The sequence below is a fragment of the Leucoraja erinacea genome, chromosome 30, assembly GCF_028641065.1.
Source record: "Leucoraja erinacea ecotype New England chromosome 30, Leri_hhj_1, whole genome shotgun sequence".
NCBI lineage: Eukaryota > Metazoa > Chordata > Chondrichthyes > Rajiformes > Rajidae > Leucoraja > Leucoraja erinaceus.
The window spans coordinates 3,961,476-3,988,492 of record NC_073406.1 but is presented as its reverse complement, the minus strand read 5'-3'; the positions used below and the strand labels follow the sequence as shown (position 1 = coordinate 3,988,492).

The window sequence follows — 27,017 nt, the reverse complement described above, 5'->3', positions numbered from 1 at the left end:
ATGCCGTCCAGAAAGATGTATTCAGGGTTGATAGAGGATCCTAGCTCAGGCAGCGTTCAACCACCCACCCACCCGGCGAGATATCAGGGTCACATGTCCCTCTTCATACAGTTTCTTTAAGTTATGAGACCCCCAAACACAGGTAGCCCTGACAAGTTAGAAGAGTTAAGAGTTTAACACGAGTGCAACAAATACTTGCACTAGATTAGAGAATCAGATACCATGTTGCCCAGAGGGAAATCTGCACACAGACACCAAATCCTTTTGCTCACCGGCTTAGTGGTGCGATTTTTCTGCTACATGCAGAGAAAAACAGAAGCCGTTTTGTCCTCACTAGCACCTTGGAAATTATACTGTTTAAACCGAATCAACAGGGAAGGTAACCAAGTCAAAAGCAGAGTGGAATATACAGGAACTTAACCCGGGTGGGAATTGAAGGGAATGCAAAGGTCACACCAACTATTGACTCAGAACAAGTATAAATGAAACAATGACATTAGTAATTGATGTGAGGCTATCAGGAGGGAAGGCCTTGCTGGCATCACATGATCTGCAATCAATTGCACATCCTCCCATTTTTTATTTATTTTTTAAAAGGCCAAACTTTGGTGCATATTTTTAAATTAAATGTTGTTAAATGTGAGGAGCGGCTAGTCGAGTTCAGATCAGCGTCACAACGTTTCAGACAATGAAGTGTGGAAGCACAGCCTGAAGTTCTAGTTGATTATAATAATGATGTAGGGGCCCTGGTGTAGGCAGGTTGGCATCTTGCCCACACGGGACTGCGTTAACCATTAATGGACAGGTTCAGCATTGGGAGATAAACAAAAAACCCAACACATTTGTCCGACAGATCTCGATTTCATTACTTTCAAGTAGCATCGAGTCCAGGACTTGGAACTGGGTTCTGCCGCTGATGAAACCCAGGCAGCAAGAGCGTTCTATTTTCAGATAGCACACATGGAAGAGACTCTGGTTTCATTCCAAAAAATGGCTAAATAAAAAGTTCTTAAATTAAAGTGCAATTTTAAAATATTGCTACTTTGATGAGAATCAGAGTACATTTTTACACATCAACTCGTTTATGTAAAGTGCAACTTATCAAAGGATCTATCCTTCTATATTTGACTTCTTTTGCATTATAATAACGCTGATATTCTCGAGGTAAAATTAAACGAGGTGACACTAACACTGAGTTTTAAAAAGGAGTTTTAAAAAGTGAGCAAATTGAATAAACTGTGAGGAATATAGATAGAGCATATCTAAATGTTATTGACAAAGAAACAAGGAAGTTACCTGGGCCCGTGGCCCAGAGTTATAGGGAAAACTTTGGTTTGGCTGAAACTTTTTTCTTTGGAATGCAGGAAGCTGAGGATTGATTTAATTGAGGTGTACTATATCATGATAAAACTGAACGCTCACGGTCTTTTTCCCCGGGATAGAGGATTCAAATACTAGGGGGCATAGGCTTAAGGTGAGAAGGGAGGAGTTGAAAATAGATCTCAGGGGCAATTTTTTTTAAACTGAGATTAGTCCATATCTGGAAGGAGATGTCACAGGAAGCTATAGAAGCGGATACAATTAGGACTTTTAAAATACATTTGGACAGATGTGGATAGGAAAGGTTTAGAGGGTTGTGGGCCAAATGCAAATGGGACTAGCCCAGTATGCAAACTTGTTTGGCATGGACTCTGCAGAGTGAAATAATCTGTCTCCATGCCAATTAGTTGTATGATTATCAGGAGGAAAATAAATTACCTTGAATGGTTAGAACATAATGCAATGTCAAGGTATATAAGTAGTTGGACAATTATCTGAAGGGACTGGATAATACTTTGCCTTGATCTTGTCACTGGAGTTCACACAAGGCATATCATGTTTCAATTGAAACACTGATGATGGCTTCCAAAACTAGAACTGTGTTTATCATTAGCTGCCCAGAACCTTCCTCTATACCCCAAAGTCCTGTTGGGGTACAAGGATATTTTTAAAAGCAGATTCTTTAACAGATTCTTGATTAGTAAATGTGTCGTTATGGGGAGAAAGCAGGAGACTGGGGTTGAGAAGGAAAGATAGATCGGCCGTGATTGTACGGTGGAGTAGACTCGATGGGCCGAATGGCCTAATTCAGCTCCAGTGGTCATATCCCATCAAGTGTCAGTTGGATAGTCAACTTTGGAATGTGTGATGGCCAAGCCCCAGTGCATGTTTACCTGGAGACATTGCCTAGACATGGCCAAGCTCTGACACCTGGACAGAAATCTGCAACTTGTCCAACGTCCTTATGCTTCTCTACCTTAGGAATGTCATCACCAATAATCAGCAGAAACAAGGAATAACAGATTGGGCCACCCGTTTGGAACGGCTCATCACCACACCAGGCAATATTTTCACCAGGACTGCCGTAGAGTTGAGACACACAACATGGAAACAGGCCCACTAAGTCAACATCCACTTTTACACCAAATTCCGTCAACCACCATCCCCACAACAAATTTGGCAACGCGTCTACACAACAGGGCCATTTCACCGTGGCCAGTTGCCTGCTAAACCCACACGTTTCATTTGGATGTGGGTGGAAACCAGAGCACCCGCAGGAAACCAGTTACAGAGAGAACACAGCATCAGAGGTAAGGATTGAAGGTGGGTCACTGGGCCACAGTGGCAGTAGTTCTACCAGCTGCATGCACCACTGTGATGTCCAGTGCTTCCTTCTATTTTTAAACAGGTGAATATTTCTATTGGTATTTCAGATTCAATAAAAGTCTAATGAAAACCCACTGGTAAATTAAATTATTGCAAGATGGACAAGAATAACAATCTTGTCTCGGTAGCGTTACCAGGCCTCCCGAGTTGTAACACAATATTGGCCAGTTAATTTCTGGACGACAGCATCTGCTGGTGTGAGATTTGATCCGACTCCTCTTCCAAGCATTCACGATCAAAATCACTGACCAACGTAAAAAAAGGCCTGTTGATGTTAAATGTTGACATCAGCCTCCAATGTATCCGCAGCAGCATTCATTATACACGGATAAGGAAAGCGATGGCATGTTGCAGTTCAGTGGACAGGCCCACAATTATTTTGAGGTAGACAAAAACGTACTGCCTCACACGAAATGATTAGATAAGATTTTACACTATTTTTTCCCTGATCTTTCATTCAATTTTTTCTCGTCCACTGATTTCCAAAGATATTAACACTGATGTGCATTGATTGATCCTCTTCAACCAGTTGGAACATGATGATGCTTGAAGTTCCGGATTGTGCGGCGAGTTCTTACAAAGCGAGCGTCTGGGACTCGAGGATATTTGCAAAATATATATATTTATAGTCAAGATTAATGAATGCGCTGAGATCCAGCAAGAATTTGGAATGCTTCTAAAATGAACCTGGTTCTGCCCGGTTCAGCTGGTGGAAGTAGCTTCCCGTTACTTAAGAGATGTCCCCACTAGTGTAACGATTTCCGTGGTACTTTAGGAATTAATAGTTCACTTTCGGAGCTCTGTTTTTTATATATAGCAAATTGAATTAAAATCTGAGGTGTCATTAAGGAGAAACAAATGTCAACGTCAAAATGATTTTGGCAATCACAAACATAAAAGAAAAATCAGAAAAAAACAATTTTTGACACCCAGGATGACTGCTGAGCTTTCTAGATGATCCAGGTCACACAGCAGGCCATGATCCGGGGGAGAACTTTCCCCCCACCTCTCCCTAATACATCAGACAGATATATTGAGTACAGAGTTTAAGAAGGAACTGCAGATGCTGGAAAATCGTAGGTACACAAAAATGCTGGAGGAACTCAGCGGGTGCAGCAGCATCTGTGGAGCGAAGGAAATAGACAACATTTCGGGCCGAAACCCTTCGGCCCGGGTTTCGGCCCGAAACGTTGCCTATTTCCTTCGCTCCATAGATGCTGCTGCACCCGCTGAGTTCCTCCAGCATTTTTGTGTACCTACGATTTTCCAGCATCTGCAGTTCCTTCTTAAACTCTATACTCAATACTCTGTCTGATGTATTGGGGAGAGGTGGGGGAAAGCTCTCCCCCGGATCATGGCCTATTGAATAGTCATGTTGCAGTTATACAAGACATTGGTGAGGCCACATTTAGGGTATAGTTTTGGTCAGTTTTGGGCACCGTGTTATAGGAATGACGATGCAGCGCGGAAACAGGCCCTTCGGCCCACCAGGTCCGTGCTGACCAGTGATCCCCGCACATTAACACTACCCTACACACACACACACACACACACTAGGGACAATATATTTTTACATTTACAAAACCAATTAACCTACAAATCTGTACGTCTTTGGAGTGTGGGAGGAAACCGAAGTTCTCGGAGAAAACCCAAGCAGGTGCGGGGAGAACGCACAAACTCTGCGCAGACAGTGCACGTAGTTGGGATCGAAAACCCGGAGTCTCCGGCGCTGCAAGCGCTGTAGGGCAGCAACTCTTACCGCTGCGCCATCGTGCCATCCACATAACGCTATGAGAACGTGGAAAACAGCACAGGAACAGGCTCCCAAACATGATGCCAAGATAAACTAACCTCCTCATCTGCCTGTACACAGTCCACATCCCTCCTGTCCCTGCATTTCCATGTGCCTATCCATGAGCCTCTTAGATGCCATGAGCATATCTGCCTCCACCACCAACCCCAGCATCTCCTTTCAACTCTGCCCCTCTCTCACCTTTAAGCCTTCATGCCTTCTAGTCTTTGACATTTCCACCCTGGGAAAAAGGCTTTCACCGTTCCCCCTATCGATGCCCCTCATAATTTGATATACTTCTATCAGATCGCCTCTCAACCTCCAGAGAACGCTCTAGAGAATACAACCCAAGTTTGTTCAACCCCTCCTTCGTCTAATCCGGAGTCGACGAAAAATGCTGGAGAAATTCAGCGGGTGAGGCAGCATCTATGGAGCGAAGGAATAGGTGACGTTTCGGGTCGAGACCCAAAGGGTCTCGACCCGAAACGTCACCTATTCCTTCCAAGGATGGTCTCGACCGAAACGTCACCTATTTCTTCGCTCCACTGATGCTGCCTCACCCGCTGAGTTTCTCCAGCATTTTTGTCTACCTTCGATTTTTCCAGCATCTGCAGTTCTTTCTTAAACTAACCCCTAATCCAGACATCATTCTGGTAAAGAAAGACACAAAATGCTGGAGTAATTCAGCAGGTCAGGCAGCATCCCTGGAGAACATGGATAGGTGATATTTCAGGTCAGGACCTTTCTTCAGATTGACGGCAGGGGTGGGGGGAGGAAGAAAGTTAGAAGAGCATACTGGCAAACTCTGTTGCACCCTCTCCATAGCCTCCACATCCATTAACAGACCAGTGGAAACATAGCTGTCAGCAACCAACTACACGTCTCGAAGTCTCCGGGGTCCCCACCCGAATCGTCACCCATTCTTCTCTCCAGACCTAACATAGGTCTCCAAGTAGACTAGCTGCTGGCTATCTGGCCACAAGGTACCTCTGGAGGAAAGAAAGGATTTTTGGGCAAGTAAAGGATACCATTATATCAAGCGCCATGGTCCCCAAGCTGCCCACCAGCCAGGGAAGATGATGCACCACGTAGTTAGCCTCGGTTTGCCCTCGTCTCGGGACCTTCAGCAGCACACTCAGGCCATATGTAAGATTCCCTATAATCATCAGGGCGAAGAGGGAAAGGGATATGCCTTTGGTAGACTTCCTTTTCATCTGCGGAATAAATTGAGAAAAATGTATAAATTACAGAGTTAGTTTATTGTCACGTGTACCGAGGTACGATGATGCGTGCTAACCAGTCAGCGGAGAGACAAAACATGATTACAATCGAGCCAATTACAGTGTGTAGGTACAGGATAAGGGAATAACGTTTAGCGCAAGCTAAAGCCAGCAAAGTCCGATCAAGGACAGTCTGAGGGTCGCCAAAGAGGTAGATAGTAGTCCAGCACTGCTCTCTGGTTGTGGTGGGATGAATCAGTTCCCTGACCCAGCTTACCTGATATATGTTTGACTTCGAATGTTCCTTCTATGGAGAATGAGTGTTCTGGATTTTGTGAATTCCATATAGCATCAATACTGAACAATGCTTTTAATATTCATGGAATGGGTTTGAGAGGGAAAGATAGATCAGCCATGATTGAATGGCAGAGTTGGCTTGGGGGCTGAACAGCCTAAATCTGCTCCTCGCATGAACTTAGGAACCTTAATGGAGTCAGTCATAAGGCACGGAAACAAGCCCTTTGGCCCATCTCGTCCCAAGCTATGCTAGCCCCATTTGCCCACCTATCCAGTTTATTAACCTGAAACGCACTTACATTTCTGCACAGCTGAGGCAACCTGGATGCCAGGTAGAATACTGATGAGAATGATCCAATTACAAATCCACTGATTTCTGTGGGAGTAAATGCCTGCAAAGAAAAAAAAAACCCCCTCAAAATTACAGATTAAACAGTTTGCAAAACAAATTAAAAAGAAAACAAGCACAAGGTCATATCGAAAATGAGCAGCAGCTGAACTCTTTTTCATGTAATTAAATCTTAGGATTTTCAGGAACTATATGTTGCTTTTAATGTGTGAAAACATGCAAGAGGCTTCTATAGCAATGTTTGTGTCAAACGTGTGGCCATCTGCCTGCACACGATCCATATCCCTCTATTCCCTGCGCTTCCATGTGCTTTATCTAAAAGCATCTGAAACGCCATTATCGTATCTGCCTCCACCACCACCGGATTGTAGTGCGTGCCAGATCCCTGCTGCTCTGTGTAAAAAACAATTGCCCTGCACATCTCCAATAAACTTTCCCCCTCTCACCTAAAAGCCACGCCCTCTAGTTTTGGACATTTCCACCCTGGGCATAAAGGGTCTGGCTGTCTACCCTATATACCCTACCCTCTTATAATTTTATAAACTTCTATCAAGTCTCCCCTGAATCTCGGACATTCCAGGGAAAATAATCCAAGTCTATCCAACTTCTCGAGTGCTGGCTCGAAGGGCCAAATGGCCTACTCCTGCACCTATTGTCTATTGTCTTCTCCCTGTAGCTTGTGGTCAATGTAAATTTACTATACGTTGCAGTACAAGCTTGTAGTAATTATGAAGATCAAGATATATCATAGTTTGGTTCAGAGATACAGCGTGAAAACAGGCCCTTCGGCCCACTGAGTCTGTGCTGACCAGCTATCCCCGTACACTAGCATCATTAGGGGCAATTCTATCCTGCACAATAGACCGGGGCAAGCGGTATCGTTTGTGCAAATTCTCAAGTTAGAAACTGACCTGATTAGCAGATAATTGTGGAATAGCCAAAAGAGAGCGTTTATTAAATCTTGATTTTTCTCCGATTGGATATATTACATGGCTGCCCGGTATTAAGGAACCAGCTGCTCCAAGCATCACAAACATGACAACAATATTAATTGCAGTCCCATCTGTAAGAAAACACAGTTTTGGATTATTTGCAGCAAAATATTTCGACACTTAGAAAGAGTTTGCTGCATTTGCTTAGTGAAGAGTTTAAAAAAATAACAAGTGCTGGAAATATTCAGTAGACCAGAGAACAACCTCTAGATGGAAAAAGTAATAAAAATGTAATGTTTGTCCACTTTCATCAGAACCAGACAATGTCGAAATATGTATCTAAGCAGGAAAAACAAAATTTTTGATAGGGTGGAATACAGGATGTTTACATTTTTCAAAGCAGGAAATGGTGCAACATAGAAATGACAACGGAACATGTTTACAATTTAAGAAGGAACTGCAGATGCTGGAGAATCGAAGGTACACAAAAAAGCTGGAGAAACTCAGCGGGTGCAGCAGCATCTATGGAGCGAAGGAAATAGGAAACGTTTCGGGCCGAAACCCTTCTTCAGAAACCCGCTGAGTTTCTCCATAGATGCTGCTGCACCCGCAAAATACAACTCGATGAGTTTTAAATTACAAGTTTAGTTTGGATTAGTTTATTGTCACGTGTACCGAGGTACAGTGAAAAGCTTTTGTTGCGTGCTATCCAGTCAGCAGAAAGACAACACATGATTACAATCGAGGCCATTTACAGTGTATAGATACATGATAAGGGAATAACGTTTAGTGCAAGGTGAAGCCAGCAAAGTCCAATCAAGGATAGTCTGAGGGTCACCAAAGAGGTTCAGCACTGCTTTCTGGTTGCAGTAGGATGCCTGATAACAGCTTGAAAGAAACTGTCCCTGAATCTGGAGGTGGGCGTTTTCATATTTCTATACTTTGTGTCTGATGGGAGAGGGGAGAAGAGGGAGTTTTCAGGATGTGACTCATCCTTGATTGTGCTGCAGGCTTTGCCAAGGTATAAATTGAGTCAATAGAAGGGAGGTTGGTCTGCATCTAATTGCCCAGAATGAGCTCAAGTAATCTATTCAAATAGCTCAGAATGCACTAAATAGAATGCAAACTACTAAAGGCTCAATCAAAAGATGAGGTGCTTTTCTCCGATGTGCAACAAAACTTAGATTATCATCCAAATGGAAAGTAGACAAAAAATGCTGGAGAAACTCAGCGGGTGAGGCAGCATCTATGGAGAAAAGGTGTAGGCGACGTTGTGGGTCGAGACCCTGCTTAGCATCATCTAAATGGAGAGACACCATAAATCTGAGCATGAAACACAAGTTTGCAGGCAAGTAGAACAAGCAATTAAGATAGCTATTAAGAAAGCAATTGCCATCTTTGCCTCTCTGTCTTGGTGGTTGGAGTTTAAAAATAGAGCATTGTCACAACTGAGAAGGGAATTGGCCGTGTCTGGAATAGAATGCATGGTTTTAGAAACATAGAAACATAGAAATTAGGTGCAGGAGTAGGCCATTCGGCCCTTCGAGCCTGCACCGCCATTTAATATGATCATGGCTGATCATCCAACTCAGTATCCCGTACCTGCCTTCTCTCCATACCCACTGATCCCCTTAGCCACAAGGGCCAAGGGGATCTTTTGTTCTACTTATTTAAGAAGGGACATAAGAGGCCATTCAAACTGGCTAATTCCCTGGGTGAGACGGTTGTCCTATTATGAGCAGCTAAAGAAAATAGATCTATATCAGTTCAGTGATGTTGGTTAGACTATAATATTATAGGTTTGTAAAGGATAAAATACGAGGCCATTGAGGCTTACGACATGGAAACAAGCCCTTCAGCTCAACCTGCCCACACCGGCCAACATGTCCCATCTAATTAATATATTAGGCACTTAATCTGTAAAACTGTGATTGTTATGATTAGCCCAGTGCAGAAGGGGCGCATGGGCTGACTGGCCTGTTTCTTTATTGTCATTATGATTCTATGAGTGAGCACGCAGTGTGTGCTTGACTGCACCTTTACGAAGCACGTTATATCTATGGCACGACATATAACCATATAACAATTACAGCACGGAAACAGGCCATCTCGGCCCTACAAGTCCGTGCCGACACAACTTTTTTTCCCTTAGCCCCACCTGCCTGCACTCATACCATAACCCTCCATTTCCTTCTCATCCATATGCCTATCCAATTTATTTTTAAATGATACCAACGAACCTGCCTCCACCACTTCCACTGGGAGCTCATTCCACAACGCTACCACTCTCTGAGTAAAGAAGTTCCCCCTCATGTTACCCCTAAACTTCTGTCCCTTAATTCTGAAGTCATGTCCTCTTGTTTGAATCTTCCCTATTCTCAAAGGGAAAAGCTTGTCCACATCAACTCTGTCTATCCCTCTCATCATTTTAAAGACCTCTATCAAGTCCCCCCTTAACCTTCTGCGCTCCAGAGAATAAAGACCTAACTTATTCAACCTATCTCTGTAACTTAGTTGTTGACACCCAGGCAACATTCTAGTAAATCTCCTCTGTACTCTCTCTATTTTGTTGACATCCTTCCTATAATTGGGCAACCAAAATTGTACACCATACTCCAGATTTGGTCTCACCAATGCCTTGTACAATTTTAACATTACATCCCAGCTTCTATACTCATGACATGAGGAAAAAAACTGTCTCAGTTGGTTTAATACTTATGAGAAGAACAGAGAATTTGGTAAAGGACCTCAAAACGTATGGAGCAACAGCAGTTGGGAAAGAGTAGCTCACCTGGTCTGGATCGGTTCTTCAGTTTGTAGTAACAATACAGCGAGACCATGACTATGTCTACTATCACGTAGTACACAGCGGTGTAAGTCTGAAAGAGTGAATAACAACCGTGGAAATATGAGGTAGAGTCACAGCCATACAGCATGGAAACAGGGACTTTGGCCCAACCCCTCCATGCTAACTAAGATGTCCCATCTACACATTTGCCTGTGTTTGACCCATATCTCACAAAAACCTTCCCTATCCAACTATCTTTTAAGGGCTGTTATGGTATTTGCCTCAACTACCTCCTCTAGCAGCTCGTTTCATATACCGACCAGCATCTGAGAGACAAATTTGTCCCTCCGGTTCCTATGAAATCTTGTCGCTCTCACCTTAACTCTATATCCTCTGAATCTCTGGCCTAATGGGATACTATAAAAAATAATCTTATAGAATCTACAGAAACCCAAACCTTTATAAGATACAGCAAATTAATTCTTATCCTGCAATACTGACACACAATGCAATAATATTAACTTGAATGGGTAATTTAGTGGATCTAGCCTATGATGGGGCCTTTGTTTATTGCAGATCAAAGTCATATTATAATTACATTCAATTTTGGTGTAGGAAGGAACTGCAGGTGCTGGTTTATACCAAAGATAGACACAAAGTGCTGAAGTAACTCAGTGGGTCAGGCAACATCTCTGGGGTAAAATAATAGGTGATTTTATTTAGGTCAGAACCCTTCTTTAGACTGTGAAGAATCTGAAGAAGTTAGATTTTGCTCTTAGGGCTAATTAAATCAAGGGATATGGGGGGGAACAAGCAGGAACGGGGTACTGATTTTGGATGATCAGCCATGATCATATTGAATGGCGGTGCAGGCTCGAAGGGCCGAATGGCCTACTCCTGCGCCTATTTTCTATGTTTGATATATAAGTCTGAAGAAGGGTTCCGACCCGAAACGTCATCTATTCATTTCCTCCAGAGATGCTGCCTGACCCGCTGAGTTACTCCAACACTTGAGGTATCCAATTTTGAACGCAGATTATTCCGCACCTGTAATACCAAAAGCATTCCGTGCATATAATACTCTTAGCAGTTTACCAAACAGCGATCATTTACCTGCAGAGGCAATTGTTGAGCCAGGAAAGCACCAAGAAAATTGCACGAGTCACCTCCCAACCAACCCAAGAGGAACCAGAGAGAGAGAGCTTCGTCCATGTTCCCATTCTTGTAGGAACTGTAACACTGTCTAAATAAAAAGGGAGTTACTTGGTAACATTCCTCAACAGGGAAACAAAACACTGAAAATAATAAGTTTAAGAAGGAACAGCAGAAGCTGGAAAATCGAAGGTAGACAAAAATGCTGGAGAAACTCAACGGGTGAGGCAGCATCTATGGAACGAAGGAAATAGGCAACGTTTCGGGTCGAAATCCTAGGGTTTCGACCCGAAACGTTGCCTATTTCCTTCGCTCCATAGATGCTGCCTCATCTGCTGAGTTTCTCCAGCATTTTTGTCTACCACTGAAAATAATACCTTAGTGCTTTCACTCTAAATGCATTATAGACAGAGGCTGGAAAATAAATTGACAATTGTATTTATCCAGTCAAGTTATAAGTTCACCTACTTCTACCCTGTTATTTCATGTTCATAAGCTTTAGGAGCAGAATTAGGCCATTCGGCCCATCAAGTCTACTCTACCATTCAATCATGGCTGATCCATCGTGGTTTTATTGTCATACTAGACCAAGTGCAGACCCGTTGGGTCTGCTCCCCCAATGGTGTGATCCCCCAACCCAATATTCCACCATGCACCCGTCTCCTCCCACGGAACTGAAGCCATTCCCTCAGCAGTAGATTAAAAAAAAATTCCAATTGCGCCTTCCCTGCCTGCTGCAGCAGTTCCAATTGCAATACCAATTGGCCCTCCCCCTCCTGTTGAAGCACTTGGTGTGATATCCCATTGAGGTGAAAAGTTCAGTGTTCCTGTCTTGCAACTTGGTTTTGAAGTGTGTTGGAAGCTGATAGGAAGGAGCAGCCGTCAACGAATCAAAAGGCAGAAAGGCAGCCGGACGGACGGACGGCCGGCAGGCGGCAGCCACAGAGTTTTATATAATAATAGAAAAGAAATAGAATAGATAGATGTATAGATGTCCCGGATGGGACAATGAAATTCGTACTTGCTGCAGCACAACAGAATACGTGAATATGTAAACATAGTACATAACGGGGGAAGAGAAAAAAAAAAGAAAAACAAGTTCAATAAATAACAAATATAGTGCACTAATAATATAGTTTTGAAGTTCAGAGCTCAGAGCTTATTCGTTATGTTTCATAGCCTGATGGCTGAAGGGAAGAAGCTGTTCCTGAACCTGGACATTACAGTTTTCAGGCTCCTGTACCTTCTTCCTGATGGCAGTGGTGAAATGAGTTCCCTCTCAACCCCATTCTCCTGCCTTCAGCTGATAACCCCTGACACCCATGCTAATCAAGAAGATTTTCTTCTCTTTGGATGATTCAGGAGTGCTTTTCTGCAGTTACGTTGTAACTGGATTTGAAGAATATTGAGTGCGAAACAGATGAAGTTAGCATCCAGGTGTTGCAAGTAATTAGAAAGGTGAATGGAAGGTAAAAATATCCTTTATTGCTTGAGATAAATTAGCTAGTTTGTTTAGTTCATTGTCATGTGTACCGAAGTGCAGTGAAAAGCTTAGGTTGTGTGCTAACCAGTCAGCGGAAAGACAATACATGATTACAATGATGTACAGATACATGATAAAGGGAATAATGATTAGTGCAGGATAAAGTCCAGTAAAGTCTTATCAAAGATTGTCCAAGGGTCTCCAATAAGGTAGATAGTAGTTCAGGACTGCTCCCTAGTGGTTGATAGAATGATTCAGTTGCCTAATAGCAGCTGGGAAGAAACTGTCCCTGAGTCTGGAGGTGTGTGTTTTCACACTTCTGTACCTCTTGCCTGATGGGGAGAGGGGAGAAGAGGGAGTGACTGGAGTCAGGAAGTTTTCACGCAACTGTATGTATTACATTTGTAGTGTTGGTGTCCTTGCAATGAAGGCACTGCAGGGAAAGTCCATGAGGTTGATTCCTGGGAAGACAGGATTGATGTATGAAGAAAGGTTGATCCTGTACTCATTTGAATTTGTGCTTTCTGGTCATCCAAATGAAAACTGAGGTTTACCCAGAGTTAAACATTTCATCTTCTCTAAGCTGTTCATGAACTAGATTATTTGAATAATGTGTTGTGAGCAACTGGTAGTGATGGAATTTACATCCCAGAACGATCAAGTGTTTTCAGAATAGGGGTGAACAGTGTCGCAGCTAGTAGAACTGCTGCCTCATAGCAGCAGCGACCCGGGTTTGATCCTGACCCCGGTGCTGCCTGTGTGGAGTTTGCACGTTCCCCCTACAATCACATAGGTTTCCTCCGGGTGCTCCAGTTTCCTCCAACATCACTAAGGCGTGCAGGTTTGTAGGTTAATTGTCCTCTGGAAATTTCCCCTACTGTGCAGGGAATGGAAGAGAAAGTGGGATAACATAGAACTAGTGTGATGGTTGGTTTGGACAATGGGCTGAAGGGCCTGTTTACATGCTGTATCTCTAAACTAAACTCAACAAACAGACAGATAAAAGACTTGCCTGCTGGAAATAATGGAGTATACTTTGTACACACAAACCGAGTCACATTGCACAATGATGCAAGTTGCACTTTATTTCCTCAATCTGTTTGCGTCATGGCTTTTTGCTTAGTTTCGGGGGTTTTTTCAACTAACCACAGAATACTGCTCAACTGGGCAAAGCACAAAGTGCTGGAGGAACTCAGCGGGTCAGGCAACATCTCAGGAGGTATGGATAAGCGATGATTTGGGCCCGACCTTCTTCAGATTAATAGGAATAGAAAAGAAAAGCTGGAAAAGAAAGGCGGGAGTGGGACAAGCCTAGGCCTGTTATTCTCGAAGAACCACAAAACATGTATCAGCGCATGTTTAAACAATGGTGATTAGACTCTTATTTCACATTTCCAGTTTTTCTTGTTTATGATGTTGTTGCAATTTGTCTACATAGAAATATGATACTGCCATTGAAATAATCTTCGATTTCATAGTCATACATCGTGGAAACAGGACCTTCGGCCCAACTTGCCCACACTGGCCAATATGTCCCATCTACACTAGCCCCATCTGCCTGCATTTGGCCCATATCCCTCCAAACCCGTCCTATCCTTATACCCGTCTAAATTATTCTTAAATGCTGCGATAGTACCTGCCTCAACTACCTCCTCCAGCAGCTCGTTCCATATACCTACCACCCTTTGCCAGAAAAAGTTACCCCTCGGGTTCCTATTAAATATTTCGCCCTTCACCTTAAACCTATGTCCCCAGGTTCTCGATTCTCCAACTCTGAGCAAGAGACTCTGTGCATCCATCCAATCTATTCCTCTCGTGATTTTGTACACTTTTCTCATACGCGTCAGGACCTTCAGCACCTCTGCGACCGTAATACTAACTGCTCTCAAGACACTTCCAGTGACTACCTCTAGATCTCCATTCCTCCTGCCTTTCTCCGCGCTAAAAACAGAGGAGAAATACTCATTAAGGACCTTGCCCATCTCCTGTGGCTCCACACAGAGTTGACTGCTTTGATTCCTGGGGGGTCCCTGGTCCCCCTCTCCCTGGTTACCCCTTTCCCCTATATGTGCTTATAAAATCTCTTGGGATTATCCTTAATGCTATCTGCCAATCAGTCTAATCACTTTAGTCAAAATATATAATTACAAGTATAGTTCCACCTCAATTCCACCCCCTTCCCTGTGCCCCATGTGGATGCATCCATTTCTCCCTCCCCCCCCCCTCCCCTTCCACCAATATTCTATTCAGAACAATATGATACGACAGAACTTTATTTATCCCAGGAGGGAAATTGATCTGCCTACAGTCATAAACACAAGATTCATGAAACATGAAATTCAAGTGAGAAGTGGAAATGATTGGGGATGTGCAAGGATTGGGGGGATTGGATGGGGGGGGGGGGGATGGGGGGGGGGGGGGGGGGGGGGGAATGGGGAAGTCAGTCTCAGTCTACCCTACAACAGACAGTGGATGAGTTGTACAGTTTGATATCCACAGGGAAAAGGGATCTCCTGTGGTGTTCTGTACTACATCTTGGGAACAAGAAACAAGTAATTGCAGATGCTGGTTTACAAACGAGGATTCAAAGTGCTGAAATAACTCAGCGGGTCAGGCAGCATCTATGGAGAACACAATAAGTGACATAATGGGTCAGTCTGAAGAAAGGTCTCAACTCAAAATATCATCTATCCTTGTTCTCCAGAGTTCCCGACTTAGACAATAGACAATAGGTGCAGGAGTAGGCCATTCGGCCCTTCGAGCCAGCACCGCCATCACTGTGATCATGGCTACAATCAGAGTCACTCCAACACTTTGTGTCTTTTTTTTTAACCTATATTCCTCCTGCTGACTTCACAATTTGCATTTCTCCTCTCCTTATCTCACACCTTTTGTCTTTTCATCTCCGGGCTTTGTGCAACCATCTGCCCAACAACTGACCTGTATCTACCCATCACTTACTAAGCTTTGTTCAGTTTCTCCTCTCTTCCAGCTTTCTCCCCCCCCCCCCCCCCCACACTTTAACACAATCAGTCTGAAGAAGGGTTCCAACCAAAATGTCATCATCCATCCATGTGCTCCAGAGATGCTGAACTGCTGAGTTACTCCAGGATTTTGTGTCTTTTTTTTTGTAAACCAGCATCTGTAGTTCCTTGTAGAAACAAATAACTGCAGATGCTGGTTTATACCAAAGATGGACACAAAATGCTTGAGTAACTCAGCAGATCAGGCAGCACCTCTGGAGAAAAAGGATAGGTGACATTTCAGGTAGGCACCCAACTTCAGACTCAAGACGTCTGAAGAAGGATCCTGACCGAAACACTACTTATCCTTTTACTCCAGAGATGCTGCCTGAGCCACTGAGTTACTCCGGCACTTTGTGTCCATCTGTAGCTCTAATTTAATTGGGATTCGAGTAATTTATACTTACGGGAAAGCTGAAAACATGAAACAGATGACAGAAAACAATCCCAACGTTATGCTTGCTACGTCTCTGGCATCTTCAGTGCACGCCTGGAGAATGTCCCAAATAATATAGGACCCATTCGGACAGTCGGTGGTATAATTTCCCACGCGCTTTTGTGGAGCTAAGATGTACCACAGCATTGTTTGCACAGTATTACTCAAGTTTGTTTTGTCCACAAAATAACTTCAGAGCCAACAGCCCAGTCAGTACTGCGAAGGAGAAAAAAAATGAAATGCCGTTTAATTTTTTTTACAAAATGTGTACTTATTTCATAAACGTTTACAAGACCAGACATTCCTACATCCACCCTTCACTGTACCTCCCATATGACATCAATCCCAGTCTGCCATCGATGAATGTGCAAATGCTCAAGCAAATTAAGCAGCGAAATAAATTTGTTAAAGCCGAAATTTGCCCTCACGGCGGGTGGTGGGAGCCAATTGCACGAAGGAAAGCTGTGTAGAAGGTTGGTTCTTCCCAGGGAAAGCTCAGAATCATTTGCATGCGATCAGTTGCCCTGCTTTAAAAAATAGAAAATAGAAACATAGAAATTAGGTGCAGGAGTAGGCCATTCGGCCCTTCGAGCCTGCACCGCCATTCAATATGATCATGGCTGATCATCCAACTCAGTATCCCGTACCTGCCTTCTCTCCATACCCTCTGATCCCCTTAGCCACAAGGGCCACATCTAACTCCCTCTTAAATATAGCCAATGAACTGGCCTCGACTACCCTCTGCGGCAGAGAGTTCCAGAGACTCACCACTCTCTGTGTGAAAAAGTTCTTCTCATCTCGTTTTTACCGTGGTCCATGGCTATTACTGACAGCAACAACAAAAAAAATGCATCTGATCCGATGTGATTTCTTGAACCGTCCAAACGGCTTGAAGCAATTGCACATTGCAAAACAATAAAAATCTTACTCACACAATACCTGTTTAAGAAGGAACTGCATATGCTGGGAAATCGAAGACAGACAAAAAAAATGCTGGAGAAACTCAGCGGGTGAGGCAGCATCTATGGAGCGAAGGAAATAGGCAACGTTTCGTCCCGAAACGTTGCCTATTTCCTTCGCTCCATAGATGCTGCCTCACCCGCTGAGTTTCTCCAGCATTTCTGTCCAAAGATCCCATAGCGCTATAGGATCTTTGTTTTTCTAGTCTGCCTTACACAATACCTACTGACTACACCCCTGGTTTTACTGCTCCCATACACAGGGAGAACCAATGCACCGTTTCCTCCCACTACACGGGGCAGATGTAACATTATCTATATTAGATTAAGGATAAAACTCACACTTCTAGCCGGGAGCTGCCGCGACCGCTGACACTTGCAGACTGAACCGGGCGTCACATGACGGGCCCGGGTCACGAGAGATGGGCGCTGACGTCGGGCTCGGGTGATTGACAGGCATCTGGGGCCGGCGTTCATTCACAAACTGGCTGGCCCCGGGCCAGGCGAGGACGCTGCAGGATGAACACAAAACGCTGCAGTAGCAACTCACGGCAGTGGCATTCTGCATAAGCATTATCATTTTTTCCCCCCCACCCCCATCAAAAATAAATCCCACCCTTGCACTCTAGGAGACAGGAAGGACCCGAGTTCTGGCTGCTAACTCGCATTTTTACAAGAACATACATCATATTTTGAAACAAAATCTTCCATAAGAGCAGTGTAGAGCAAAGAATATAGAGCAGAGCTCTATAATCTTTGGTGTAGAGGTCATAGGTTCTAGCAGCAGATTTAAGCCATTCGGCCCATCGTTCACTCTGCCATTCAATCATAGCTGATCTCTCCCTCACGACCACATTCTCCTGCCTTCTCCCTATAACACCTGAGACCCGTACTAATCAAGAATCTATCAATCCCTGCCTTAAAAATATCCATTGGCGGTCTCCACAGCCATCAGTGGCAAATAATTCTACTAAAGAAACCCTCCTATCCCGAAACCTGCCTTCTCTCCTTCTTCCCCCTGATCCCCTTAGCCACGAGGGCCCTGCTAACTACTGCTCTTAAATATAGCCAATGGCAACTGCACCTGGCAGACAGGGAGAGGCCTCTGTAACTAGGACAGCGCAGAGGAGATTTCACCACTCTCCCTGTGAAAAAAGTTCTTCTACATCTCGGTTTTAGCAGGGTTTCCAAATAAGATCATTAAGACAGCTCCCATCCTGCGTTTGGACTGTTCGACCTGCTGCCCTCCTGGAAGGCGCTATAGGTCCCAGGACAAATAGACTCAGGAATAGTTGCTTTCCGAGAATTATAACTACTATTAATTCTAATTCACACATGCACTGACTTCACTGCCCAACACGGACTTCCATATGTATATATGTATGTAGCGTCGCAGAAATTGTGCACCTATTCCCCCCCCATCCTCCCCCTTCTATGTTTTTGACGTTTTCTGTTTCCATTTTTTGGCTAAATTGTATGTATGCACTGAAAGCAACTTTCCTACTGTACATGTAAGTCCAATAAATCCTCATCATCTATATCTAAAGGAACATCCTTTAATTCTGCGGCTATGACCTCTATCTAGTCCTAGACTCTCCCACTCATGGAAACTTTCCACATCCACTCTTCAAGTCTTTCACTATTAAGGGCCTGTCCCACTGTACGAGGTAATTCAAGAGCTCTCCCGAGTTTTAAAAAAAATCTAATTCGTGGTAAGTACGTAGAATGTACGTAGTGGCTACGTCGGAGCTCGTGGATGTCTCGTAGCGGCTCGTAATGCTAACGGCAGATACTCGGGAAACGCGGTAACTCGTGAAGTTTTTTCAGCACTGAAAAATGTCCACGAGAGCCCCGAGTACCTACGAACGACTATTACCGTAATTCTCCGAGTTCGAATCGGGAAACTTGGGAGAGCTCTTGAATTACCTCGTACAGTGGGACAGGCCCTTTACAAGGTTTATTACAGATCATAGTCATATCATTATTACATTCAGTGTTGATCCAATCAACTGATAGTTCAGTCTGAAATGTCGATCTCGATCCGAAATGTCACCCTTTCCTTCTCCCCAGAAGCCCAGGTCAGAAAGGTCAGTGTGGGAATGGGAAAGGGAGTTAAACTGTTTGGCAACTGGGAGATCGCGTAGGCCTAGGCAGATTCTTAGATCAATATATCAACATTGTACATATTGTTTTAACCAGTTGAATCCAATCTAATCTAATCTAAAACTGAGCGAAGGTGTTCAGCGAAACGATCGGCGAGTCTGCGCTTGATACGCTGCTTGGCTTCATTTGTTTCAATTACTATTACATATTGACCGTGGGAAAATCAATACATATCAATTTAGTGTCTACCTCGCTATTCAATGTTTGGGCAGAAACCTTGTAGGATAAAATTTCAGGACGTTTGCAGCATGATGACAGAGAGAAAAAAAGCGCAAAGGTTAATACAAGTTTGAAGAGAGGCTTAAAATACATCAAAAGATCTTGATGCATATTTCCCCAGGAGAAAAAAAAGTCACGAATTTATGTTAAAACGTAGGTAATGTATTCAAGTTAAATTTTGCAGTTTGAACAAAATTTCCACAGAATAACCACACCATCACTTCCGCAATGATTACGTCATTAATAACCATAACCCTTCTCCTTTTTTGACTCAGCTCCCTTTCCCCAACATAGAATTCTAGGATAGGCCCTTTGGCTCACCATGTTTATGTAGACCATGATGCCAATATAAATTGCACATCGGTCTGTAGTGATCGATATTCCTCCAATACACACCTGTTCATGTGTCTGTCTAAATGCATGCTAAACATCACTATCGTATCTGCTTCCAAGGATTCCCTTGGCAGCCCATTCCAAGCACTATCACTCTCTCTCTCTCGCTGCAAAAATACTTTCCTCATAGATCTCCCTTCTCACTATAAACCTGGGCTCTCTTGAATATGACATTTCCACCCTTGCAAAAGATTTCCACCGTATTTATAACTCTCATAACCTGATATACTTCTAATAGGGAAGAACGACACAAAATGCCGGAGTAACTCTGAAGAAGGGCCTTGACCCGAAATGTCACCCATTCCTTCTCTTCAGAGATGCTGCCTGGCCCACTAAAATTACTCCAGTATTTTATGTCTATCTTCAGTGTAAAACAGCACCTGCAGACCCTTCCTCTTAGATCTAATAGGCCTTCGATGTTCCAGAGAAAACAACCCAAGTTTGTCCTAGTTAGCTAATGCATTCTGATCCAGGCAACATCCTGGTGAACCCTCTCCTGCACCCTCTCCAAAGCCTGCATGTTCTTCCTGTAGTGCAGCGATCAGCTACACACAGTGCTCCAAATGTGGCTCAACCAGAGTTTTATAAAGCTACAATGTGGCATCTCTACTTTAATACCTGCATCTCTCAAGGCAGTCTGCAACTTTATCTGCTTGTGTTGCCACTTTCTGGGACCATCCCAAGATCCCTTTGTACATTAATGCTCCCAAAGGTCTTGCCTCAATATACTTTCCTCTAACATCTGACATTAATATATCACGCTTGTCTGGATTAAACGCCAATTCCCATTCTTTGGCCCGTATTTCCAAATGATCTAACTCACCATCCACACCTCTCCCAATTTCCTAGTCAGTCCTCTACATTTTCATCCAGATCGGTTGTACATATACACAACAAAGGTCGCAGAACTGAACATTGCAGAACTCCACCGATCACAGGCCTCCATCAGAATAACTCCCTTCCACTACTATCCATTATCTTCCATGGCCTAGCCAATTTGAATCCAATTTACTCGTCTCCATGGATCCCACGTTACCTCAATGGATCAGCCTACCATGAAGGACCTGGTCAAAGATTTTGTCCTATTCCACTGCTCTATTCAATCCATTATTTTTGTCACTTCTTCAAAATTTCAGTCACATTTGTAGCACATGACCTGTCCCCCCACACAAAGTCTTGCTGACTATCCCTAATAAGAGTAAGTAAGCATTGCCCAATCTTCACGCTTAGTGCTAGCAATTTGCCTTCTCCATTCCACAAGCACCACAATAAACTCCCCCTCAATTCCTGCATGCCAATCCTGTTTTAAGTCCTTCTGTTATGATGTGCCCCCGGCCATGACATGCAGTGAGTGGTGTTCCTAATTTCGCAAGATAGGCTCAAAAAGATGGAGTAAATCAGTGGGTCAGACAGCATCTCTGGAGAAAAGGAATTGGTGGCGTTTCGGGTCGAGACCCTTCTTCAGAAAGGGTTAGCAACATTGGTTAGGACTATTTTACAAACCAGAAGGGAAGATTTGTGTTGATTTTAACGCAGAATATTTGCTGAATGTGGAAAATCAATGACACCAAATGACAGTGTTAATTCTGAAGTTTGCTGTATAAGGTGTCATTCCTGGGGATCATAAAACTACCTCTGGCACCAAGGCAAAATGGTGTTTATCTGCTATTTTGGAAACAGGGCCAACCTGTTCAACAGAACTTGAGGTTCAAATTATTCATTTGCAGACCACTTATCTTAATTTCAACCAGTTTTAAATTGGGTCACCAATATTCTCCCTTGCTCTTTAAAAGATTATTTGCTGGAAGTCAAAAGCCATCCTGTTTTCAATTCATTGGCTTGCACAGTATGCCAATAATAAGCGCTCTGCACTTCATGATTATTTATGAATAACTTTTTTTTGTTGCAATCTGCAGTGGTTGATAAGAGTTTTCGAGAAAAGAAAATTAACTTAATTACATGCAAGGCAGTTAGCACTTGTTATGATGTATGTGGACCAGAAACTAAACTTAAAAATAGATTCACATAATTTTGTACTGTACATTTTGTACATCACAATTTTGTTTGGCAACCCCACTTCTAATCAAATGATCTGGTAAAATGGCATCTACCTCATTTGGAACTGTCAATTATTGTACGTTCCAACATAAATCAGACCCTGAATATATAATATTTTACTGACACTCCTGTGCAACGTCAAGGGAAATGTTTTCTTGGGGTTGCTGCACTTCAAGTTAGGTATTAAACAGATTCAGTCCACAAGTTCTGGCACATTAGATAAACATGTGGGCAATTGAAGCAAGCTGACAATTTTGTTTATAGATGTACTGGACCAAACCTACTCTGAGTTAAGCATAACTTTAGACTTTAGAGACACAGTGTGGTAAAACAGGCCCATGGGCTCACCGAGTCCGCGCCAACCAGCGATCACCCCATACACCAACATGTTCCTACACACTAGGGACATTTTACAATTTTTACCAAAGCCAATTAACCTACAAACCTGTACATCTTTGATGTGTGGGATGGGAAACCAGTGCTCCCAGAGGAAACCCACGTGGTCACAGTGAAAAAGTAAAAACTCCGTACAGACAGCACCCGTAGTTAGGATCAAAACCGGGCCTCTGGCGCTGTAAGGCAACAACTCAACTGCTGCGCCACTGTGCCACCCTAACGTAACACAAATCAAATAGTTATTATCAAAATATTATTTGTACTTATGTTGCTGAAGAACAAAGCAAGGTAGCATTGGTGAAAGAGGAATATAGGAAGCCACAAAGGAATAGCAGATCAAGAGAATTGGGGAAGGGAAGTTCTTGGTTCTTGGTTTCTTGGTCCTCCAAAATATTCCAAATGGAGTTTAAACTGGAGGTGGTGGAGTCAAAAAGAGAAGCTGGAAGCCAAGTTTGTATGATGGGTTGGCTGAAGGCTGGCAGTGAGGGAATGAGAATCTGATACAACAAAAGTTGTGTAGGCCACACGATACAATGGCAAAAGATAATGAATGTGTTCTCAAAGTGAGTTGTAACGTCATCCTTCAGAATGCCGTGTCATTTTCAAGAACCTGATGGTTGTTGGGAAGACGCTGTTCCTGAACCTGGTGGTCACAGTTTTCAGACTCCTACACCTTCTGCCTGATGGTAGTAGTGAAATGAGAGCATGGCCGAGATTGTGTGGGTCTTTACCGAACCAGGCCGTCATACAGTTAATATGCTCCCTCCTTGTAAAAGTTCAAGAGAGTATTTCTCGACACGCCCAATCTCTTCAATCTTGTAACAAAGTAGAAACGTTCTGTATGATTGCATCAATGTCCTGGGCCTAGGACAAATCTTCAGTGATATGCACGCCCAATTCCTCCGTCTACACCGCATCTGCGCCCAGGATGAGGTGTTCCATACCAGGGCATTGGAAATGTCCTCATGCTTTAGGAAACGGGGGTTCCCCTCTTCCATTATAGATGATTCTTTCAAAAGGGTCTCCTCGATATCCCACAGCTCCGCTCTTACTCCCCCTCCGCCCATTCGTAACATGGACAGAGTCCCCCTTGTCCTCACTTTCCACCCCATCAGCCATCGCATACAGCATATAATCCTCCAACATTTTCACCACCTCCAACGGGATCCCACTACTCGCCACATCTTCCCATCTCCATCCCTTTCTGCTTTCAGGAGAGACCGTTCCCTCCAATATTCCCTGGTCAACTCTCCCTTCCCACCCAAACCACCCCATCCCCAGGTACTTTACCGTGCAACCGCAGGAGAAGCAACACCTGTCCCTTTAACTCCCCCCTCGACTCCATCCAAGGGCACAAAAAGTCTTTCCAGGTGAGGCAGAGGTTCACTTGCACCTCCTCCAACCTCATCTACTGTATCCGCTGTTCCAGGTGTTAACTTCTCTACATCGGCGAGACCAAGTGCAGACTCGGCGATCGTTTCACTGAACACCTCCGCTCAGTCTGTCTTAACTTACCTGATCTTCCAGCAGCTCAGCACCTCAACTCCCCCTCCCATTCCTAATCTGACCTTTCTGTCCTGGGCCTCCTCCATTGTCAGAATGAGGCCCAGCACAAATTGGAGGAACAGCATCTCATATTTTGCTTGGGTAGTTTACACCCTAGTGGTATGAACATTGACTTCTCTAACTTCAGATAGCCCTTGCTTTCTCTCTCCATCCTCTTCCACTTCCCAGTTCTCCCACTAGTCTTACTGTCTCCGACTACATTCTATCCTTGTCCCGCTCCCCACCACTGACATCAGCCTAAAGAAGGGTCTCGACCTGAAACGTCGCCCATTCCTTCTCTCCAGCTGCCTCACTCGCTGAGTTACTCCAGCATTTTGAGTCCACCCAAGAAATTCAAGTTGTTGACTCTCTCCACCACCGACAGGTTCATGGATCTTCAATTTCCCTCTTCTGAAGTCAACAATAAGCTCCCTGGTGTTGCTGACACTGAGAGCAAGGTTGTTGTTCCTGCACCATTCAATCAGATTATCAATCTCTCTCCTATACATCATTATCCATAATTCGTCCAACAACAGTGGTGTCATTGGCAAATTAAAAAAGGTGTTGGAACTGTGTGTCTACATAGTCATGAGTACAGAGTGAGTAGACCAGTGGGCTGAGCACGCGGCTTCTGAAGTGCTCCGGTGCTGATGGTTATCGAGGAGGAAGTGTTCTTGCCAATTCATTCTGATTGTGGTCTGTTCATGAGGAAGTCAAGGTTCCAGTTGCATAGGGCTGCACAGTCAGTTCCCTGAGTTTGGTAACAAGCTTGGAGGGGATGATGGTGTCAAAAGCCAAGCTGTTGTTGATGACCAACCGCCTGACATACGTATTCTTATTGTTAAAGTTGCCCAGTACAGAGAAAGTGTAAATCTGTGAAATACGGTTATCAACTTCAAATAAGTTGTACAGCTGTAGAACACAGGTTGAATTAAATGTCAAGAAGGTGGACATCTTGTACGCTGATGATGACAATGGTTGATTGAATTCAATGTATGAATTCCTCCAATAATAATTTTGGAAGTTGGATAAAGGGCAATGGGGGAGGGAAGAGGTTATTTATGGCAACTAGATGATCACGTTGATAGGTTAAGAATAAAAGTCACCTTATTTACATTTATGAGAGAGAAATCTTATTAATTTATGAACAACCGAAATGGCCAATGATAATCAGAATATCCATTTGCATATTCAGAACTTCCTGGGGTACTATTAACCGGTGACTCATCTCCTTAAACAAATAAAACACATCTTTTATGTTTTCAACATTAACATTTCTACTTTTGAAGCTTTTACAGAGCTATGTTTGCCTTTCCAACTACTACATGCCATACAATAAAAATGAGAACTCCTTAAATGATTCTGTATAGGTGAAGTGAAACAGCGTTAACGTTGTTGGCTGATGACCTTTCATCAGAAATGCACAATGATTTTTAAATAAGTATAAAGCCGGCTTGTTTAATTAGGCAACTGGGTGGTGCCGCATAACTCTGTAAAATATCGTAAACCAGTACACAGTACGTAAAGAAACGATTGTAGACAAGTACAAATTGGAAATTAAAGAGATGGGGTGAACGGTAAATGAAAAATGAGGAAATGGAGAGGGCAAGCGAGGGAAGCGAGCGGGCAAGATCATCTCTGACCCCTCTCACCCTGACCACAAACTCTTTGAATCGCTTCCCTCTGGAAGGCGACTCCGGATTGTCAAAGCTGTCACAGCCAGACATAAAAACAGTTTTTATCCACGAGTAGTTGCTCTACTCGACAGCCAAAAATCTATAGCCTCCCTTAGATCTGGTATTTTGTTGGTTCACATGCTTGATCAATGGTGTTTTATCATTATTGTTTTAATATTATTAATGTTTCGTGCTTTCTGAGTCATTCGCAACTATCACTGTATGTCATGTTGTTACATGTGGGCACAGCACCAAGGCAAATTCCTTGTATGTGAATACTTGGCCAATAAACATCCTTACTTAAAAAGTTCTGTATTATCACAGTGTTTAAGTGATACCAAAAAATGAGGAGCATGCAAGCAGCATGCTATTTGAACAACAGACGTTATGTCATGCAGCCAATTCACGCATGCCATGATTAGTTTTATTTTCTTTGCTTGATATCCCCCATTGTTAAGCGCTCTTAGAGATGACAGCATTGTTAGGGAATGCTTCAAGTCTTAATTGGAAGTTGGGTAGGTTAAGGGTAGATTGGGGGAGGGAAGAGTGATCATATAGTTGAGGTTATTTCTGGCAATGAGCTGATCAGGTTGATATGTTAAAAAATAAAAGTAACCTTGTTTACTTGTACGAGATAAATCTTTTTTAACTTAAGAACAATTGAAATGGTTAATGACATTTCTTGGATTATAATACAAGTACGGTGGTCCCCAAGAAAATAAAATAACCAGAGTTATTCTTTCAGGGACTAAAAAGAAACCAGAGCATTGTCCAGAAAGGAATGGTCAGATTGCCATTATATTACAATTTTGGAACAATTATTTATTTTACTTGTTATGGAGCATCCATCACATGAGAAGTTTAAGAGATGTTTTCAGCTGTTGGCCGTCATTTACCATTTGCTAAGTTGGCTAATATTGTCCTGAAAGGAATGGTGAGATTGACATTACATTACATATTTTTGGAACAATTTTACTTGTTATGGAACTTCACAGAAGAAGTTGAATAGCTGTTGACCCTCTAATTTATTCACGTGTGTATATATTTATATCATGGTATATGGACACACTGATCTGTTTTGTAGTAAATGCCTACTATGTTCTGTGTGCTGAAGCAAAGCAAGAATTTCATTGTCCTATACAGGGACACATGACAATAAACTCACTTGAACTTGATTTGCTAATTTTCTAGGCCAGACAATTTGTAGCCAGCCCACCACTAGTTTTCCATCTTGCACACAAGCTCTAGAGTTGGTTTTGAAAGGCCTCGCCCTCCCCAGGCCGGCCTGCCTGCCCGGGTGTGGGATTACCTGGCACAGGCTGGTGCCATGGAACAGTGCAGGAATGTCTTCAGTTTCCACATGAGGCGGTGCCCTGGGCTGAGAAGGTGGTGCAGAGACAGCCGGCCATTTGTTTGATGCGTCACCTCAG

The 27,017-nt window shown here is 43.4% G+C and overlaps 1 protein-coding gene across 2 annotated transcripts; it reads right to left on the bottom strand.

Annotated features, from left to right (window-relative positions):
* Positions 1-170: 170 nt before the first annotated feature.
* LOC129711512 (lysosomal amino acid transporter 1 homolog) lies at positions 171-27,011 on the bottom strand. Of its 2 annotated transcripts, XM_055659160.1 has the most exons (9): positions 26,753-27,011; positions 17,480-17,649; positions 16,150-16,394; positions 11,198-11,327; positions 10,088-10,175; positions 7,276-7,427; positions 6,315-6,407; positions 5,527-5,712; positions 171-3,539 (listed from the first exon to the last, which is right to left on the bottom strand). In XM_055659160.1, the coding sequence occupies exons 3-9, from the start codon at positions 16,323-16,325 to the stop codon at positions 3,453-3,455; spliced, it is 912 nt and encodes a 303-aa protein (XP_055515135.1). In that variant the 5' UTR covers positions 16,326-16,394; positions 17,480-17,649; positions 26,753-27,011; the 3' UTR covers positions 171-3,452. The 2 variants fall into 2 exon arrangements, with proteins under 2 accessions (XP_055515135.1, XP_055515136.1); XM_055659161.1 differs by lacking the exons at positions 17,480-17,649; positions 26,753-27,011 and having other exon boundaries at positions 11,198-11,323; positions 16,150-16,286.
* Positions 27,012-27,017: the final 6 nt, after the last annotated feature.